The 21,090-nt window shown below is 41.5% G+C and overlaps 1 protein-coding gene across 2 annotated transcripts in view; it reads right to left on the minus strand.

The window, feature by feature from the left end:
- Positions 1 to 753: 753 nt before the first annotated feature.
- ST6GALNAC3 (ST6 N-acetylgalactosaminide alpha-2,6-sialyltransferase 3) overlaps positions 754 to 21,090 on the minus strand; it is a 576,243-nt gene continuing 555,906 nt past the window's right edge. For both annotated transcript variants that reach the window (XM_047788617.1, XM_047788618.1), the window contains exons 4-5: positions 4,061 to 4,168; positions 754 to 2,990 (exon numbers count right to left, since the gene is read on the minus strand). In XM_047788617.1, coding sequence (XP_047644573.1) covers positions 2,804 to 2,990; positions 4,061 to 4,168 — 295 coding nt within the window. In that variant the 3' untranslated portion in view covers positions 754 to 2,803. The remainder of the gene's footprint in view (positions 2,991 to 4,060; positions 4,169 to 21,090) is intronic.

Consider the following 21,090-nt stretch of genomic DNA (forward strand, 5'->3'; position numbering starts at 1 on the left):
ATCATCCAGTTAGGGTCTCCATGTTGAAAATAAATCTTTTTTTTTTTTTTTTTTGGTTTTTAGGGCCACACCTGAGGCATATGGAAGTTCCCAGGCTAGGGGTCAAAATGGGAGCTGCAGCTGCCGGTCTACACCACAGCCACAGCCACACCAGATCCAAGCTGCATCCGTGACCTACACCACAGCTCATGTCAACACGGATCCTTAACTGACTGAGCGAGGTCCGGGATCAAACCTACATCCTCATGAATGATAGTCGGATTCGTTTCTGCTGCCCCACAATGGGAACTCCTGAGAATCATCTGGTTTTTATTTCTCAATTTTAGAACAAAAGAAATGAGACCACAATAAAAGGTGTAGAATTGGAGATTAGTTAAGAGAAAGGGGAAGGGAGAGAAGTGGAGGCCCCCTTGCCCCCTCCAAAGGAAACACTGTCTATTTTACACACATATATTGGCACAAAACCAGGGAGGCAGGGGGCAGCAAGTCTCCTTCATCCCAGGACACCACACGGTAGGAGATTCAAGGAGAGATTCAAGGCAGGAGATTGAGGCAGGAGATTCAAGAAGTTCTCAAGCGTTTCTCATCCATAAGGGCTAAAACAAACAGGGTCAGCCCTCCATTTACCGGGAAACAAAATGAATCACATTATGTCATTCCCTGAAACACTCTGATAATCAAGGGCTCCTTTTCACTTAAAAAATGGACCTTCTGGGTCACAACAGGGGGGATAAAACAGTCTGTATTTCAATGTGAACATTTTCATCTGTTTATTTTTCTTTGAGTGGGCATTTCTATCCATCATTAGCTCAAAACAACTAACATATATAGAACTGGAAATCACACAAGGAAACAACAAAAGAATAGCAATGATAACAGTCCTGGCAAGGGAAGTGGCACTTGGTCATTTTTATGGATGTGAGTATGGGGGGTATTGAAATGGCAGAAGAGAGCAGGAAAGAGGACTTTGCCCAAGATGGCCCATTTCAAAGGTGCTAATCTTGGAACTTCACACTGCGAAGTCCTGCAAAGACCTCCTGAGATGAAATGCATGGTCACGTCCAGCCTCCAAAACGTGCTGTAAATTAAGCCCAACTTTCGTCTTCTGAATCATTGGCAAGGATGTTTTTGGTCTCTCAGCTTCTCTCTCAGCAAATCAACCGTCTACCATTTAATGTGCAATGAGTCCACGGAGAATGAAGTCGTCTTAAGATGGGGACAAGAAACTGTATTTCTCAGCTTTTATTCCATCCTGTTGTTCCTGCTTCCTCATTCTTCCCCCACTTAAATAGAGCCATGAAAACAAACAAACAAATCCCAAAAGTGCCTTTGTTCGCAGGGGTCCTAGTCTATGGCCAAGACCATCCTTGGGATATTTTATTTTTTGCATAATCCTAATATAATATATTGTATTTGGCACTGACATCAATGGGTTACTAGTCTACACAAATGCTATTCTATACAAATATTAGCAAGGGGAGCGATCTGGAATATATCAGAGTAGTTTACAAATTACAGGTCATCTGCTAATATGTCAGAATGCGTAAGCAACAGCCGGGGGGGGGGGGGGTGGTCACGAGCGTCACATAGGACAGCATATGTGAAAGGACTCCACATGGCAAAGCACTCTGGACATCAAGGTCATTCTTGTTATCATATAACAACTGATACACTCTACGGAAAATAAGCCCCAAGAAGATAAAAGCTCTGGTCAGATTAAACACAAGGAATCATTTCCTTTCCATGTCTAACAGTTGGCACTTGACAATGATAATGTTATGTATGGAGAGACACATCTTGGGCCTATAAAATAGAAATCTGAATATACAAATATATATTGGGAAGTATGGTGGGATATAAATTGATGTAAAAATATGCTTTGCTCTCCCTGTTTCACGATTTCAAAAAGCATACAATTTTGTGTTGTTGGATGTTGAAGCAGAGTTAGTAAACCCTTTTGGTTATGTTTTAAGAATGTTTTCACAGTATATGTTATTACAGTGTTGATATCTTACATGTTAAATAGCTCTCAAATATTTAGGACTCAACCAAAAATAACTAAACCTTAATACAGATGATTCTATTAACATGTTTAGTTATATTTTGGAGGACGGCAAGAATGGTGTGGTGAGAGTAGAAATTCATCAAGATGTGCCAGTTGGCCCATTTTGAATGAAGTATTTGAGAGAGTCCAGTAATCCTGATGGGTCAGAGGTCCATGATCTCTTCCTCGTTAATTAGGAAATGGCCTGAGGCTTTAGCTGTAGGAGGTACTGCAGGAAGGTGGTGAGTCAGGAAGAGATCCCTCCCTTTCCTCCAGGTTGACCAGTACCTGTGGCAAGACCCCTGTGCCCAGGGTGCATTTCTTGGGTCAGTGTTTGACAATCAACCATTCTTCAAGATGTTGGAGCTGGTCAGGTTCGAGAGACTGCTGAGTCAATTCCCTTGGCTCATGAGGCCGAACCCCAGGGCTTTTGGAAGTTACTCACTGTTCAAGAATCCTGGGCAGCTTTCTTGAAGGATAATCTTTCTGTTTCACTGGTCACTGCTGTCATGTTACTGGCCTTCGTTTCAATTCCAGTTAAATTATAAAGTGCAGTATGTAATGTTGAACTTTTGGAAAGAACATAATGAACACGACCACCTTCCATGGCATCCCAAGTTAAAAGTACCATCCGTATCTGAGAATGTACAGAAACTCGATCATCATCGCTGTTGCTGTCTCTATCATCAGCATCATCAGCATCACAGTTGCAGTATCATGATCATGTCAAGTGGTGTGGCAAGGTCAGAACAGCCAACATCAAGACACTGTCCAGTTTGGGTGTGTAAATATTATCCTGTGTTTCTTGGCCCACTTAGCAAACACTTTCTTTTCAGTGATAAACCTATGCCCCCCATAGGGGGCATGTTCGTGAAGGAAATATTCATCACATTCATCTCTTCCTTGTTCATAGTAATGGTAGGGGACTTTTCTATACCCTTCTGTCCTAGAGGAAAAAAAAAAAAAAAAAAAAAAGGAAAGGCAGGCTGAGATGAAGAATGAAGGTTTCATTTACAAGAATCCATTATGTGCCCAGTAAATGCATTTACTTGCAAACCTTTGCATGATTCTTGTCCATGAACTCAGTTAAAAGCTATTATGTATAAAAGCTTTTAGGAAGACATACCAGGTCCTTAGTGCTTTAATAAATCAAATGAAATTTATATATCATACCAATTACATGGCAAGCATCTAGCTCTCCTTTGAAGGAGGAAATGGTATATAATGCAAACAAACTTTGGATGGCCTGACTGCTTTTGCAGAGCTTGAAGAAGCGTAGCGATTTTTCGGAGAAAGATATTTGGTTCATCTGTGCTCCATTATGCTTATAGTTAGGGTAGAAATAGTGGATGATGAAGATTGTGGCTTATTTACCATTTTGACAATATCATTAAAACATTCTCTGAATTATGTCGTGCCAATTGTTGGTAGGGAAATACATTTCACTACCTCGATGAAGCATGGAAGGTTTGTTTTATTATCTAATTAGAGACTATCCCACCAATAGGCATATACTGTGGATCAACATACCCATTTTAAATAAGGATCTGAAAGATTACTCACTAAGTAGTGAAATGTCATTTCCAGGAATTCTCATTAAGGTATCAGCTTCTCTGAGGCTCCAGGACATTTAGTCCTTCAAGATCAAATAGAACCACTGAGTAGATAGCCATCCATCAACCATTAGAGCAGCAGAAACAATAGTCCTGCTTTGCAAATTAAATCACCACTAAACTCATTCTGTATTTTTCCAAGCCACAACTCCTTGCTAAGCCATGAAGGGAAAAAATGTTCCCTCTGACATTTGACATTAGACAGTGGTAAATATTTTTCTTTTTATCATGCCTAAAAGTCACAACTTGATGCACTGACAATAAAATGTCATGTCAGCAAAGAACACTGGGAAATAATTGTTGCTTTATCTGTTTCTCAGATTTATGGTATTAAAATGAATGGTGATATTTTGACAAGATATCAGAATTGGAGATGCATAAAAATAATTTCCTGTGATCTTACTTGCAATAGGTGTCATTTATCATCCCGTAGACGTGAATGCCGTAACAGGCATCCATGGCCAGAATGAAGGTAAACCACCCGGTGCTGAGATAAGAGCCAGACTGGACTCTGTAGGGGGAACAAAAACAACAACACACAAAACAAAACCACACGGAAGACAAACACAGAGCAACAAGAAAGTGGCATGAGAAACGAGCAACCTTTTATCAAAAACATAACACTGGTTATCAGGGAAAAGCAGAAGGAAACTTGACAATCTGTCAAAGATACACACTTATTTTGAATTATCTCTGAATAATTTATAGGCATGCTCTCCCTCTTACTACCTTAAGCCTAGAAGCTATGGTGTGTGGAAGAGAAGCCATATGGCAAATATCTGAAGTCAAATAATCCTGCTTCCTTCAGGTGAAAAATAATTTATTTGGTTTTCCATAAGACACAAATTAGTGCTGTATATCAGAGGACAGGTTTCCTAAAGTTGCTTGGAGCCCTGATAGGAGCTGAATGATAATGGCGTTATCGTACTTTCTTGGACATATCACTTTCTCTGAGACTTGCTGGGTTTTGGAGTGAAAATTGGATGTAGTGTAGGTGAAGGACTTGGTCTGTGAAAGCATCTGAAAAGTTTTCCTTCTCTGCTTTCCAGGCATCATGACACAGACTCTTCCTTTGTAAGACCTATCTCAACCAGGCTCTTTTTATTGGACACCTACAATGTGCCCATTACTGTTATAGATGCTGAGGATACAATAGTTATCAAAACAACCAAGGCTTTTGTTTCCATGGAGGCCAGAGGATGGGATTCAGAGGTGGCTATGTTATAAAGATTGATTAGGGAAGATCTTTTTGATAATGCGAGCAAATATCTAGGGGAAAAAGGGGGCAGAGAGGAGTTCCCGTGGCTTAGCAGTAACAAACCTGACTAGCATCCATGAGAATGCAGGTTCGATCCCTGGCCTCTCTCAGTGGGTCGAGGATCCAGCATTGCCATGAGCTGTGATGTAGATGGCAGATACAGCTCGGATCCCGCATGGCTGAGGCTGTGGTGTAGGCCGGCAGCTGCAGCTCCGATTGGACCCCTAGCCTGGGAACTTCCCTATGGCACCAGGACAGGGAGAGTGAATGGGAAGGAGCTATGTACCTCGTACCAGGAAGGCAGCCTCATGTGCAGTCTTTCAACCCTCTTTTGGTCACATAACAATATGTCTTTTGGGCTTGGAACTCTTTCTTGGCAAGGAGGGCTCACAGCCTGTGTTGCCCGTATCACCTTGAGTGGGAATATCTTTCTCTGCTTCAGTCTCAACGTGTCCTCCTTTGTTTGGCTCATGCGTGTGTGTGTCATAGAACACCTGGCCAACCTCACTGCTGGATCTGTCTCCTGCAAAGAGGGGATGGGATCCTTTGTTCTGTGGCACAAGGGGGGTGCATGCAGGCCAATAGCCCTGTTTCAGGTGCTGAGAGGGACTTGCTGACCATGGAGGCTCATGCCCACCATCACAGCTGATCTTGCTCTGCCTCTTCTCTAGGTGAGCACAGAGTTGTTCTACCCAGTGCCTGACTGTGGTGGGTTTTCGTTGGGGACTCCAATACCAAGATACAGTGGGTGGAAGTGTTTGGACTTCGACTCCTGGTGATAAGCAACAGATGCCACTTGCTCAACAGACCACGTGAGAGAAGAGCATTCCAGGGAGTTACCACGAATCTGAGGAGGTGTGATGGAGTGTTTAAGGAAAAGTTGGGAAGTACAGTAACCAAGAGGAAGAGTGGCTGATGGAGTTAGATGCAGTGCTGATTGGAGGAGCCTGTCAAGTTCCCAATGGTTCAAGGGAATGTTTGATGAAAAGCTTGATCTCCATACTCATCTTTAGCCAAGATGACCCAATCCATCCAAAACAGATAACTGCCTAGCTCCTTAAAACTTTCCCCATATGGGCATCTGGGTCACCCCGGGTTATCTGGCAGTTGTGCAGCACCACTTCTAAGAAGGACTAAATTTCTTACTTTCCATCTAGGCTTTTTGGCCAACTGGAGCACACCCAGCTCTTCTACAAACTAACACTTGGCCACTGGCTACAGCTCTCTAGCCAGGAATTGTCCCCGTCGATGTCCAGCATCATTGCTATGCTTCTCTAATATCAAGCGATCTGTGTGCTATAATTAGGACCCTGAATCCTTTGATTTTTTTTTTTTTTTAACACCAGTGCCTAGGACCAAATTACTTGTGACAGGCAAGAATTTCAGGAGCAGCGAACTCGAAGTGGAGGTTGATAACAGGATTTTGTAACATTTGGTTGATTTGTAAGGAGGCACAGACCCAGTGCATCTCTGTCCCACCCTCTCTGCCTATTTGAATCTGAAATGCCCCTATGTAAGCAGACTTTCTTCATATCTCCTAGTGTGTTTAATGTATATATATGTATAACTGGGTCACTTTACTGTGCAGCACAAATTGACAGAACATTGAAAACCAACTATAACCAAAAAAATTTAAAAAAAGAAAGAAAGTATTCCAGAAACAGGATCACATGGAGCTACATGTACTTTTCTCTATGATAGGAGCAGTTGCAGCAGCATGAGTTAGGAATGGGTGGGAACACATACCACAGGGAGGGGAAAGATGAAAGAGCAACTTTGCTGCTTATACAATCGGACCTGCAGTCAATCCTGCATTTTGGAGTATGAGGAGGAGCAGCAGTGACGGGAAGTGCTTAAAGCACCATCTGCTTAGAAACTTGGGAGACGTCGGAAGAGGCAAGGGTCTGGACTAAAAGCTCCCAAATCAAATCTAGAAATTTTGTCTCTGCACTGATTTTCTTCCAGTTATTCCTGCGGCATTGCATCCCTCCCCCCATTTCTTGCCTTTGCCTTTGATTTTTTTTTGTCTTTTTTTGCTATTTCTTTGGGCCGCTCCCTCGGCATATGGAGGTTCCCAGGCCAGGGGTCGAATCGGAGCTGTAGCCACCGGCCTACACCAGAGCCACAGCAACGCGGAATCCGAGCCGCGTCTGCAACCTACACCATAGCTCACAGCAACGCCGGATCCTTAACCCACTGAGCAAGGGCAGGGACCGAACCCGCAACCTCATGGTTCCTAGTCGGATTCGTCAACCACTGCGCCACGACGGGAACTCCCTGCCTTTGATTTTTTTCTACCTTCCAATCCTCTCTTCATTACCAGGCTGACCAAATCCTAGGATAGGTCACGAAAAATTACAGCATGGATTTGTACATGACAGGGAAAAATGAGTCTCATGTATTCACCCATTCATTCATTTTTATCAACATTTATTGGGATCCTTTATGTGCCACTGACTCTTCTAGAAGCTGGTGAAAAATGTAGAATATTTTCTTAAAGAGCACATGGTCTAGTAGGGGAGGCACAGGTGTTAAAACAATGAATCATGATACAGTATAACCAAGCGGAGCCTATGTGTTTCAGAGTCAGTATCAAGTGCAGATCAGAACTGAAGGGAGTATGTTAAGTTTCCCATTCCACCTGTGCCACTACTCAAATGTGAGGCTTTGGACAGTTTACTTGGCCTCTTTGGGTCATCTTTGTTTCCTTGTCTCTAAAATGAGATAGTTGAACTAAATCCTACCCAAAGTTTCTTCTAATTTTAAAATCAAATGATTCAGGGATCATCACCTTCGACAGTCAATATGTTTTAAATTTTCACCATTTGGCACTTCCATGTTCCATGCATGTTGAACGTGTAACTAACAAACAATCAATCAGATATCATTTAATGCACATTTGTGTGATGGGCAGGCCACCAAATGCCTGGGGTGTGTGGCAAGGGTATACAGTTTGCCTTTGCATTGGTAGTGGCCATAGTCATGACATTTTTGAAGGAGAAAGCTCCATGTTTTTCTTTCTACTGCCCATGGAAGGTGCTGGGATGTCTGTCTAAGACCAAAGGCGCAACCATAGTATTGAGGGTGAAGCATACTGTGAGTGAGAAAAAAGTCTAAATTGGGGCAAATTATTTTTCTTTTTATGTGTTTTTCTAGGATCCATCCCTCCACAGTGTTGCCATCAAGGACCAAGATAATATCAGAGCCCGGGGATAAGGGGAGATCATTCGTGGTGTGACATATGGAAACTTCCTCTGCAAAATAAACTCCTCTGCCTCGTTCTGGTCCATCCCAGACAGTTATTTCTGGGAGTTCAACAGCCAGGCTTTCAGAGCAGAATCCTCAATGGAGAAATAAGGTGCAATCATCGAAGTGTTTCTCTATATACCTCTTCTTTTTTTAAAAAAAATATTTATTATTATTTTTTTCCCACTGTACAGCAAGGGGGTCAGGTTATCCTTACATGTATACATTACAATTACATTTTTCCCCCACCCTTTCTTCTGTTGCAACATGAGTATCTAGACAAAGTTCTCAGTGCTACTCAGCAGGATCTCCTTGTAAATCTATTCTAAGTTGTGTCTGATAAGCCCAAGCTCCCAATCCCTCCCACTCCCTCCCCCTCCCATCAGGCAGCCACAAGTCTCTTCTCCAAGTCCATGATTTTCTTTTCTGAGGAGATGTTCATTTGTGCTGGATATTAGATTCCAGTTATAAGTGATATCATATGGTATTTGTCTTTGTCTTTCTGGCTCATTTCACTCAGTATGAGAGTCTCTAGCTCCAGCCATGTTGCTGCAAATGGCATAATGTCATTCTTTTTTATGGCTGAGTAGTATTCCATTGTGTATATATACCACCTCTTCCGAATCCAGTCATCTGTCTATGGACATTTGGGTTGTTTCCATGTCCTGGCTATTGTGAATAGTGCTGCAATGAACATGCGGGTGCACGTGTCTCTTTTAAGTAGAGTTTTGTCCGGATAGATGCCCAAGAGTGGGAATGTGGGGTCATGAGGAAGTTCTATGTATAGATTTCTAAGGTATCTCCAAACTGTTCTCCATAGTGGCTGTACCAGTTGACATTCCCACCAACAGTGCAGGAGGGTTCCCTTTTCTCCACAGCCCCTCCAGCATTTGTTATTTGTGGATTTATGAATGATGGCCATTCTGACTGGTGTGAGGTGATATCTCATGGTAGTTTTGATTTGCATTTCTCTTATAATCAGCGATGTTGAGCATTTTTTCATGTGTTTGTTGGCCATCTGTATATACCTCTTCTTAACTACAGGGAAAGACAGGCAGGAATTTCAGAGTTTTGCATCTGATCAAAGATTTTTTTTTTACATCTCATCTAATAAGGAAATTTTTATATTTCTGATATTGATTACTTTTAAGCCTAACCTGATTTATTTTGTTTCTGGATAGACATCATAATTAATTAGCTCAAAAGCTCTTCCAGCAAGCTGTGGTGCGTTTGATTCAGAGTGAGAGGCTCATACTGCCCACGTGTCCTCTCCTACAAACAGCACTTAATTAGACACATTTTCTTCCCCCTGATGCCTCACTATATTTGAGATGTGAAATCATGTAAAGTTTTCTACCCATAATACTTGCTGGGGAAAGCAAAGTGGTTACTTCTCAAAACACTCAGAGCTAATGTCCATATAATGATACTTGCAGTGGATAATGTCACCTGCTGGATTAGCATGGGGATTCCTCCAAATCAATGCCAGGTGATCTGGGTCCCTAAGGAATTTCACTGCCCTGGATGGCACTGGCTCTGGGAATTCTCGTAGTCACACTGTTTCTAAACTCTCCTGCTGTGTGGATCTACTAGAAAGGAGGACGCATAAATTATATACTCAAGTAGACCTTTTGAGGTTCAATAAAAACAACAACAAAAAAGGCTTGAGCTGATGTATGTGAAGTTGTTTAGGCTTTCCAGCTTGTAGTGACTTAGTGATAACTATCAGATGCCTTAAAAATTCTAAAAGGGTCTGCTCTGGGGCGAAATATAACGTAATTTGTCACTCATGCACGTAGCATTCTGTACCAGTTGGCTATCAGCCATGGCACTTTTTATACTTTCCACATTTGGGGATCGATAAAAACAATTATTGTCAACTACAAATAAACAATCAAGATTCCCATAGGGATGTTAAAAGAATTTAAGCCCTTACTTCAGTACAATAAGAAAGCTGAAATTAATGCAGCAGGATAATGAACCATGCAGGGGAAAATAAAGGCAGGAGTGTTAAAAGGAAGCTATCAATCATTTGTTTCCACCAGCCAAGCTTTGCATCCCACTGCTCCTTGGTAATCAAGATGCTTACCACTTGGAAACTGCTTAAATTTACTTGTTCATCTCTTGAAAAAAATGATGCTGTCAACACCTTGATGTAGCATATGCTTGAAGGCATATCATTTAAAATATGATCTTACATCTAGTTTATTACCAATAAAATATAAGCTACCATGCCCCTTGATGTTTACCCCTGTTCCTTGATGTCAAAAGGCCATCACATAGCCACAGGGATTCGTTGTCTGTCAAGCTAGCATTATTATTATTATTTTTTTTTTTTACCAATTTCAATATTCGTGGCTGTCAGCATCCTTCATTTACCTGCACCCCTGCTTCTGAGCACACTCCCTCATCTTTTCCTTTCTGGAAACATACTGTGAAGCATCTTTTTTTCCTATTGTTTGGCAAGCTGGAACTTTCCAGTGAGTGACATTTCTCTTTTGGATAGTGTCAGGGAAGGAACTGAGGAAATGGAAATGGTTATTTTCCAAAGAAAACAGAATTAACATTACGTTTATTATCTATTCACAAGATCCTCTAATTATTGAGGACTGTTAGCTTAATGACTTGGGCTCTGAACTCAAGAAGCTTATACTTTAATGGGCAAAATAACAACACCTTCTCTCTATCAGGATTGTTTGTTTTATTTTCTTTGGCTGCGCCCATGGCATATGGAAGTTCCCAGGCCAGGGACTGAATCCAAGCTGCAGCTGCGACCCCTGCCACACCGGTGACAAGACTAGATCCTTAACCCACTGCCCTGGGCCAGGGATTAAACTTGCACAGCCACAGGGTATTTTAAATTTAATTTTTACTTTATATGGGAGTGTAGTTGATTTACAATGTTGTGATGGTTTTTTCAAGTGTACAGCAAAGTGATGCAGTTATACATATAGCCATCCTTTTCCAGATTCTTATCAATCAGGGTTTTTAAATTTTGGCACATTTTAGATGAGATAATTCTGTGTTGTGGGAACTGTCCTCTATAATAAGTTCTTCTTCACATTTCACCAGACTCTTTGCTGTTACAAGCTCACCTGAGCCCTAAGAGGGCAGTAAACATCTTGAAATCCCTGGGGTCTACTATTGGCTTTGGTAGGGAGGGGTCGCCAAGAGCCCAGTCCCAGCTGTGCAGGCTCTCCTTATCTGCAGTTCCCACTCTGCCTGCTCACTCTCCCACTGGTTTCCTCATCCAAGACCAAGCATCTCACTTCCTTCTCCTTTATGACAAGTCTACATGAAGCCATTCAGGTTTGGTCAATATTGGATTATTATCCTACCTTTCAACTTAGCCCTAGGAATCATCAAATTCTCTTGGCCTAGACCCAAAGGGTAAGTCCTAGCCTGCAATGGGGGATGTGCAACAAGGAAGGGAAGCAAGTGTCAGAGAACAAGGATGAGTCCAGCTGATCAGTCTCTGCGGCTGCCTCCTTCATGCAGTGGTTCCTTTGGGAGCCTTTGGGAATACGCTTCCCCCCACCCTTCCTCACTCCCTGCCTTCCTTCCTTCCTTCCTCCTTCCCTCCCTTCCACATATGGAAGTTCCCAGGCTAGGGGTCCAATCATACCTGCAGCTGCTGGCCTATGCCACAGCCACAGCAAAGCCAGATCCAAGCCACGTCTGTGACCTACACCACAGCTTACAGAAACAAGATATCCTTAACCCACTGAGCGAGAGCAGGGATCAAACCTGCATCCTCATAAACACTAGGTTGGGTTCTTAACCCATTGAGCCACAACAGGAACTCCCAATTCTGCTGTTTCTAATTCATTTCTTCCATGAGCCAATACAAACAAGGCCTGAGGCATTCCAAGAGAAAACTTTGAAAGCACAATAACCTTTCATCAAAGCCCAAAGGGGATCCAGACCCTCGCCCAAATGGAGGTTTACTGGACAAACCACAATATTGGTAGTGGTTTCTGAAATCTGCTATATTCAGGAGTGAAAAGGGAATTAAAAAAAAGAATTAATCAATATTTCACGCCTTGTTTTAACACTCTTGGACCTCAGCTCTTTCATCAATATACTACACTGGCAGGATGAACAAAAATAGTGAAGTTTCCATATATCTTCCTAGGGAGAGGAATAGCTGACAGAATACAGGGTTATTCAATTAAAACCATTCTTCCCCCATTTTTTTTCAAAAGCACATGGATAATGAAAGAATACATTGAAACAAAGAGACTGGCCAAGAAAAACAGCTGATGATTATCAGTAGCACCTTGGGATTCAATCTAATATTGTGAACCAGTCTAATGTAAGGGAGCTCAAAGTGTGGAAACAATTTCAGCTGTTCTCAAGTCATATATTTTTGTATGTCATCCTATAGTTGGTAGCTATGGTAATACTCTGGAGTTTGCACATTATATTAGCACCGTATATTTGTCCTATCTATCAGCGGGGCATGCCCAGCAAATCTTTCGGCAACAACAACTTCCTGCAAATCAGGTGGCAGAATTCTCGATCTTGGCTTGAATCATTGGCAAATGGACCTAAACTTTTCCAATGGGTAAAAACATCATTCTGTGGATGATTCCTAAGAGAATGTACCAAAACAAACAAACAAAAAGGAATCCAGGCCTGGAAAATAATGAAAAATGGGCCATGGGTAAATGGAGGAAGCTGTAAATCTTAAAAGACTGTAGACCGTCCCCATCAGCTAATGCAAAATGCCTGTGCTAATCAGTAGGCCCTTGGACTATAAATATAACAAATAGTTTTCCTGCCATAGAATCAACAGGACTCTCTGACTAGTGATGAATGCAATGAAACTGAACAAAAGGAGCATAATAAGAAATGACTGTGTTCTTTTCAAAATGTACATTTAAAAGTAAAATGGTACAGCTCCCAAAGGTATGATTTATGGCTGCTGTAGAAATAGAAGATACCACTCACAAAAATTACTTTGTTCATTCATCTCAGAAATTAAAAGGTTATTTCACTCTTGCCCTTGGGCTTTAAAGCCCCTTCAATCGGAAATGTTGATTTCTGGGATTTCATTTTCTTAAATGAATAATGGAACCTCAGGAATGGCAGGAACTGATAGTGGAGATCTCTTTGGGCCACTTCATTAGGGCAGGACTGGTTCCTTAACCTTTCTATTGGTTGAATGGCATCCCCTCTGAATTCATGTGTTTAAGCCCTAACCCCCACTGGAATGGTGTTTGGAGATGGGGCCTTTGGGAGGTGAGGAGCTTCATGTGAGCTCAGGAGGGTAGAGCCCTAGTGATGGGGTTACTGCCCTGGTGAGAAGAGGAAGAGATACCAGAGGTCCCTCCCTTCATGCTATGTGAGGACATAGCAAAAAGGCCAGAAGCCAGAAGGAGAGTTCTCACCAGAAACTGCCTGTGCTGGCACCTTGATCTCAGACTTGTAGCTTCCAAAACTAACAGAAAATGAATTTCTGTTGTTTGAGCCACCTCGTCTATGGTATGTTTTTATGATGGCCCAAGCAGACTAAGACAATGGGGCCTTAAGGCCTTCTGCCAACAAACCTGAACTCCCCATTATATTTTCCAGGCTTTCTCTTCCTGAACTCCCTCGTGTAGTCACGTGGGTCCATTTGTGGCTCCTTACGCTCATCTTGTACATGCCAGCCCCCGTCTTTGTTCCTTTTGACTTGTGTACATTTTCCTTCTTCCTGAAAGGCTCTCCCCATCCTCTTCAGTTTCCAATCTTATCACGCGTTGATTCTGCTTGCCCTCACCCATTCCAGAAAGATTTGCTGAGTGCACTGTCAGTGGGAGGCACTGCACTAGGCATTGGGAAGACCAAGTTGCCCCTAATCTCAACTCAGGGTCAAGTGGATGACTTGAGGGCCTGTTTCAAAAATAGGACTGCCAAGGAGGTCGTTCACCCACGAGGGCTATGAGAATACCCGGGGAAGAGTAACAGGCACCGCTGGAGCAAATTGGGGAAGGTAGTTCCTTCCCCAGGAGGAGGTATGAGCTGAGCTGTAGATTCAGGCCAAATAAGAATGCAGGCAGGAAACAACAGAGCAGGAGGAGAGGCTTTTAGGCAGAGCGAATGGGCTGTGCAGTTGCACTGAGGTGTGAGGATAATGTGAATACAGAGTAGTTCTGATCTGTCCTCTAATCTGGAACAAACCTCAAAGCATCATCAGGGCTTAATTTCCATAATAAATTTCTGGTTGGAGACAGGATGTGTAAGTAACACTGACTTATTTCTCTTCTTTACATTATGTTTTGAAATATTAGAGGTAGCTTGACATTTTGTATAGCTAGTGTTTTTTTTTTTAGCAGATGGAAATTTATGGATTTGGAGAAAAGCATCTAGAGGAAAATTGGCAGAATTATATTGTTTCTTCCTCGTGAAATTCCTCATAATTCCGAACTGAGAAACAAGTAAACAATATGATTAAGAATAAAAACAATTGAAAAAATATGTGAGGCTAATGGGGGTACCAAGTAAATGTTCATCTACATCAGAAACTCAGTTACAAGTTATGAGCAAACTCATCTAATCTCCACGTACCACCAAGCTGACGTCCTCAACACACACCCGAAGCCTCTCAACCTACTCCACTTAAAAGGTAAACAGTATTTACATAAACATTAAATTTAGTGAGTTTTTTTTTTCCTTTTTATTATTGAAATGAAAACAGATATCATTGCTGCTTAAAGGATGTGAACCCAGTGAAATACCTTTCTGGTGTAGAAACTCTGAATTTCTAAAAATGACTTCTATTGCATGACCTCCTCTACCCAGTGAAGCTTCTGAAGAAAGGGTTACATTATGCACCCTAATACCCAACCTCTACTCTGAGTAACTGTTGCCTTCCCCAGATCTCTGGTTTTCTTAAAAGGCCCAGAATTTCAAGGATGTGCGGTATTAAGGACAGCCTGTGTGGGTTCTAGTTTCAGACCATTCAAACTACCATAGAGGCCCTTGTCTCAATGATAATAGATTTTCTATCAACTTTACTGCTCTAGATTATCTGTTCCCTCCTGGAACATGGCTTGCTCATGGGTCAGGAACTTTCCTGCCTCATGACTTTAGGTTTGGCCAAATGGCTTGCTTTGATGCAGGGACCGTAAGTAGAAGTGAACATTAGAAAGTTCCCAGTGGAGGTTTTCCTAAATATCACATGATTCCCATTTCTTACACTTCTTCCCTCCATCATGAGAACAGCATGTCCCAGGCAGAGAGTGCTCCTTCAGCCTGGGTCCCATGACACAGATATGAGCCCCAAACTAGAGCCAAGTTCAGCTGAACCTAGCAGAGCTAGAGCTGATCCCACGCCTGTGAACAGGAAGTAATTGTTCTTGTAAGCCATTGAGTTTCAGGGATATTTGATATGCAAAAAGCTGACTAAATAAACTGTTTTGATGAATAATAATAACTGCTATTATTTATGGGCCAGTAATATGTACTAGACGTTGTGCCAAGAGCAGTGGTGCATAGGTCATTTTATTTAATCCTCACAACAAACACATCCTATGGAGAGTATTAATATTATTATACAAATGAAGGTTCAGGGATATATAAAATACTTGCCCAAAGACAGTCATATCAGAAAACTCAGTTCTTAACTAAGTTCTTTCTCGGTAACCATTATTCTTAGTTTTGCCCAAGGCATCACATATCTGATAGAGCAGCCAAGAAAAGGCCCCAGTTCTCCTAGTTCTACTGTTCATCCTCTAGGGACATGTGGCTTCTTCTTGGACCACATTTTTTTTTTTTCTTCTCCTTCTTAAGGCCGTATCTGTGGCATATGGAAGTTCCTGGGCTGGAGGTTGAGTCAGAGCTGTAGCTGCTGGCCTACATCGCAGCCACAGCAAAATCAGATCCCGGCTGCATCTGCAACACTGCAGCTTGAGGCAATGCTGGATAGTTAACTCACTGAGTAAAGCCAGGGATTGAAGCCACATCCTGACAGAGACAGCGTCGGGTTCTTAACCTGCTGAGCCACAATGAGAACTCCTTGGGCCACATTTCTTTATGGTAAAATAAAAGGATTGTGCTAGGTAGGCTTAGGGTCTTTCATCACTAAAGTTCTGTAATTGTAGTTATCATAACAGTCCATGCTAGAGAAATTATAAATGTCTAGCTGTATTTTTAGCATAAAGTTATTATCACCACTTTATAGATTTCTGTTTATAACTTTACCATTCAAAGAACTGTCTAAAATTTCAGCCATGGTCATATTCAAACAATAGCTTTCGGCTACTGATGTGGATATAGGGGCCAACTTTAAAAAGAAATAAAGAGGTAAGCCCTGAAAATAAAGATCAAGTTCCTAGATTTACTTCATGCCCCAGGCATGGCTTCCTTTCAGCTGTTAGGTACTATAACCTCTTAATAAATTCCCTTCTTTGGCTTGTGGTCAGCTGAAGGAGGCATCTGTTCCTTGCAACCAAAGATTTAAAGTTGGATTGGTTGATCTCCAAGATCCTTTCTAATATAACATGTCTATTTAATACTCTCGGTAGGGTATCCACAGTATTCTTAGTTCTCTTTAACAATCACTATTTGATCTGATTCTAGTTCTACCCTTCGGCTTAAATAAGTGGCTTCTTTCTAACTTACCCTTCAACTTATCTTGAAACCCTGCCCTTCCTAAGTTGATGTGATCTTCAGTATTCCGAATGCTAATCACCTTTCTCTACCCAAGGCCTGGGTACCTGTTCTGCAGCCTGATAAAGGTAATTAAAGGAAGGTTTTGGCTTTCTCCCCTAGTTCTCTTATCAGCGATACCTGCTGCATATACTTTCCTTAAGACTAAGGGGGAAAAATGGAAAGATTGTAATCAGGTAGGAGAATATCTAAGTAGATAAAAGGTTTTTTCCTGCCACTTTAAGTTTTTCGAAGAGAAAAAAAAGACTTCCCTTATATACTTTTTCTTTCTTTCTTTCTTTCTTCCTTCCTTCCTTTTTCTTCCTTTCTTTCTTCCTTTTTCTTTCCTTCCTTCTTTCCTTCCTTCCTTCCTTCCTTCCTTCCTTCCTTCCTTCCTTCCTTCTTTCCTTCCTTCCTTCCTTCCTTCCTTCCTTCCTTCCTTCCTTCCTTCCTTCCTTCCTTCCTTTCTTCCTTCCTTCTTTCTCCCTCTCTCTCTCTCTCTCTTTCTTTCAGCTGCACCTGCAGCATATGGAGGTTCCCAGGCTAAGGGTTGAATCAGAGCTACAGCTGCCTGCCTACATCACAGCCACAGCAACACCAGATCAGAGCCACATCTGCAACCTATATCACCGCTTGCAAGAATGCTGGATCCTTAACCCAGTAGGGAGGCCAGGGATTGAACCTGCATCCTCATGGATACTAGTCAGATTCCTAACCCGCTGAGCCATACCGGGAAGCCTCTCCCTTTGCTTTTTGACTTAACTGGCATTTGAATTAAACCAAGTTTTTCCTTTGGAAACAGTCTTAGCACAGAATCAGACTCAAACTTGCCTCTGACAAAAATGCTTTCTGAGCTCTTGTTTCTCTTTCAAAATGAAAATTTTTGTTTAAAAATAACTTTTAAAAAAATGAGGTTTACCTAACACATAGCATTATATTAGTTTCAGGTGTACAACATAATGATTAGACCTTTGTGTATATCTCAAAAAGATCACCAAAATAGGTCTAGTTATCCTTCATGACCACACAGAGTTATAGAATTTTAAAAATAATTTTTAAACAACTAAATTCACCAAAATAGGTCTAGTCATCCTTCATCACCACACAGTTATAGAATTTTAAAAATAAGTTTTAAACAACTTAAAAGTTTTAACAAGGATTTAAGACAGAGACTTGAGGTGGTTTCATGCCACTGAAGGAGAACTGGATATCCAAACTTGTCGCTAAGGCCTCCAGTACAACAGGGATCATCATTAAACCAGCCTTGGCCAGAGCCAAACAACCAGAAAGATATAAAAGTGAAATTTAAAAAATTACAAAAGAGCACTGACCTTCTTCTGGTTAAGAAAGACCAATTTTGTTCCCACTTCCTGCCTTTCATCTATTATCGCCTTCTGACTTACATGGCTCAAAACATCTTGAGATAAATAATTTTGAGGGGAATATTTACTTATTTATCTATTTTTAAGTGCTGCACTGACAGCACATGGAAGTTCCCAGGCTAGGGGTCGAATCAGGGCTGCAGCTACCGGCCTATTCCACAGACATAGCAATGCCAGATTCAAGCCATGTCTGCACCCTACACCACAACTTGAGGCAATGCCGGATCTTTAACCCACTGAGCAAGGCCAGGGGTCGAACCTGAGTCCTCATGGATACTAGTCGGAGTCTTGACCCACTGCACTACAACAGGAACTCGGGAATATTTATTTTTAATAAGAAAATTTAAGCGGTATCCCCATTTCCCCATCTATTAAATTTGGTTTTATTTGGCTCACTCAAGAAGGATAATTCAGAGAAGGATGGACTGGGAGTTTGGGGTGAGTAGATGCAGACTCATATTTAGAAAAGATAAACAATAGGGACCTATTGTATAGCACAGGGAACTACATCCAATCTCCTGGGATAGACCATGAAGGAAATATGAAAAAGAATGTATTTATATGAAAACTGAATCGCTTTGCTGTATAACAGAAATCAGCACAATATTGTAAATCAACTATACTTTAATAATTTTTTTTTTTAAAAAAAAGGTCAGTAGCAACTGTGTTATTGTCTTCGGGGACGGGGAACTTTAGCCTCTGACTTAGGGAAGGAGGTTTTATTTGTTATTTTCCATTAGGCTGACATTCATGACTGCCTTATACACAGTACCTTTGCCAAATTAGAGGCTATTCTCAGTGTCAAAGCAGACCTTGGATCTAGTTCTTCTACTCCAGCACCAGCAGATTCCTAAAAGGACCATCTGTCAGCTCCAACAGAATACCTGAAGTCAAAGGACTTGCTGATGGAATCTTCCTTGCAACAGTCCAAGCTAATGGGGTCTCACCTATTCAACAAGCTATTTGTCCACTAAGGTAGAATGTCATTCCAACTTAATTACCGGGTATAACTCCCTGTGCTGTACTGTATGCTCTTGTTGCTTATCTATTCCATATATAGTAGTTTGTGTCTGTTGATCCCTTACCCCTAATTTGCCCCACCCCTCTTCACTCTCCCCATAGTAACCACAAGTTTGTTTTCTATGTCTGTGAGTCTGTTTCTATTTTGTAGGTACATTAAACCCAGTCACTTTTTTTTATTGTCCTCAAATGTCTTGTGTGTGTGTGTGTGTGTGTGTGTGTGTGTTTATTTTCTCACTGTACAGCAAGGGGATCAAGTTATCCTTATATGTATACATTACAATTACATTTTTTTTCCCCACCCTTTGTTCTGTTGCAACATGAGCATCTAGACAAAGTTCTCAGTGCTACTCAGCAGGATCTCCTTGTAAATCTATTCTAAGTTGTGTCTGATAAGCCCAAGCTCCCGATCCCTCCCACTCCCTCCCTCTCCCATCAGGCAGCCACAAGTCTTTTCTCCAAGTCCATGATTTTCTTTTCTGTGGAGATGTTCATTTGTGCTGGATGTTAGATTCCAGTTATAAGTGATATCATATGGTATTTGTCTTTGTCTTTCTGGCTCATTTCACTCAGTATGAGATTCTCTAGTTCCATCCATGTTGCTGCAAATGGCATTATGTCGTTCTTTTTTATGGCTGAGTAGTATTCCATTGTGTATATATACCACTTCTTCCAAATCCAATCATCTGTTGATGGACATTTGGGTTGTTTCCATGTCCTGGCTATTGTGAATAGTGCTGCAATGAACATGCGGGTGCATGTGTCTCTTTTAAACCCTGGGATTGCAGCGTCATATGGAAGTTCTATGTATAGATTTCTAAGGTATCTCCAGACTGTTCTCCATAGTGGCTGTACCAGTTTACATTCCCACCAGCAGTGCAGGAGGGTTCCCTTTTCTCCACAGCCCCTCCAGCACTTGTTATTTGTGGATTTATGAATGATGGCCATTCTGACTGGTGGGAGGTGATATCTCATGGTAGTTTGGATTTGCATTTCTCTTATAATCAGCGATGTTGAGCATTTTTTCGTGTGTTTGCTGGCCATCTGTATATCTTCTTTGGAGAACAGTCTATTCAGGTCTTTTGCCCATTTTTCCATTGATTGATTGGCTTTTTTGCTGTTGGGTTGTATAAGTTGCTTCTATATTCTAGAGATCAAGCCCTTGTCCATTGCATCATTTGAAACTATTTTCTCCCATTCTGAAAGTTGTCTTTTTGTTTTCTTTTTGGTTTCCTTTGCTGTGCAAAAGCTTTTCAGTTTGATGAGGTCCCATGGGTTTATTTTTGCTCTAATTTCTATTGCTTTGGGAGACTGACCTGAGAAAATATTCATGATGTGGATGTCCGAGAGTGTTTTGCCTATGTTTTCTTCTAGGAGTTTGATGGTGTCCTATCATATATTTAAGTCTTTCAGCCATTTTGAGTGTATTTTTGTGCATGGTGTGAGGGTGTGTTCTAGTTTCATTGCTTAGCATGCGGCTGTCCAGGTTTCCCAGCAATTCTTGCTGAATAGACTTTCTTATTCCCATTTTATGTTCTTGCCTCCCTTGTCAAAGATTAATTGACCATAGGTGTCAGTAAACCCAGTCATTTTTGATCCATAGTAGACCAAATTTCATAAAGTGGGAATTGGGACAGAGGGAAAGCCATGTATCATAGAAAATGCCAGGAGAAATACGGGATAGAACTTAGAGAATGTTTCTTATTTGAGAGCATCTGATTGAAATGTGATGTTATTTCCACAGATTTTCCTACGCTGCAACAGTCACAGAATGTCAGCAATCTCCACGCCTGCCTATAAATATGAGAAGGACGCAGGAAAACAGTTGACTAGATCCTCTCCCTTGCATATTTGCTTTCATCAGTTGGTGAGTGCACCATGATGGTGACTAAA

Source organism: Phacochoerus africanus, chromosome 8 (genome assembly GCF_016906955.1).
Source record: "Phacochoerus africanus isolate WHEZ1 chromosome 8, ROS_Pafr_v1, whole genome shotgun sequence".
Lineage (NCBI taxonomy): Eukaryota > Metazoa > Chordata > Mammalia > Artiodactyla > Suidae > Phacochoerus > Phacochoerus africanus.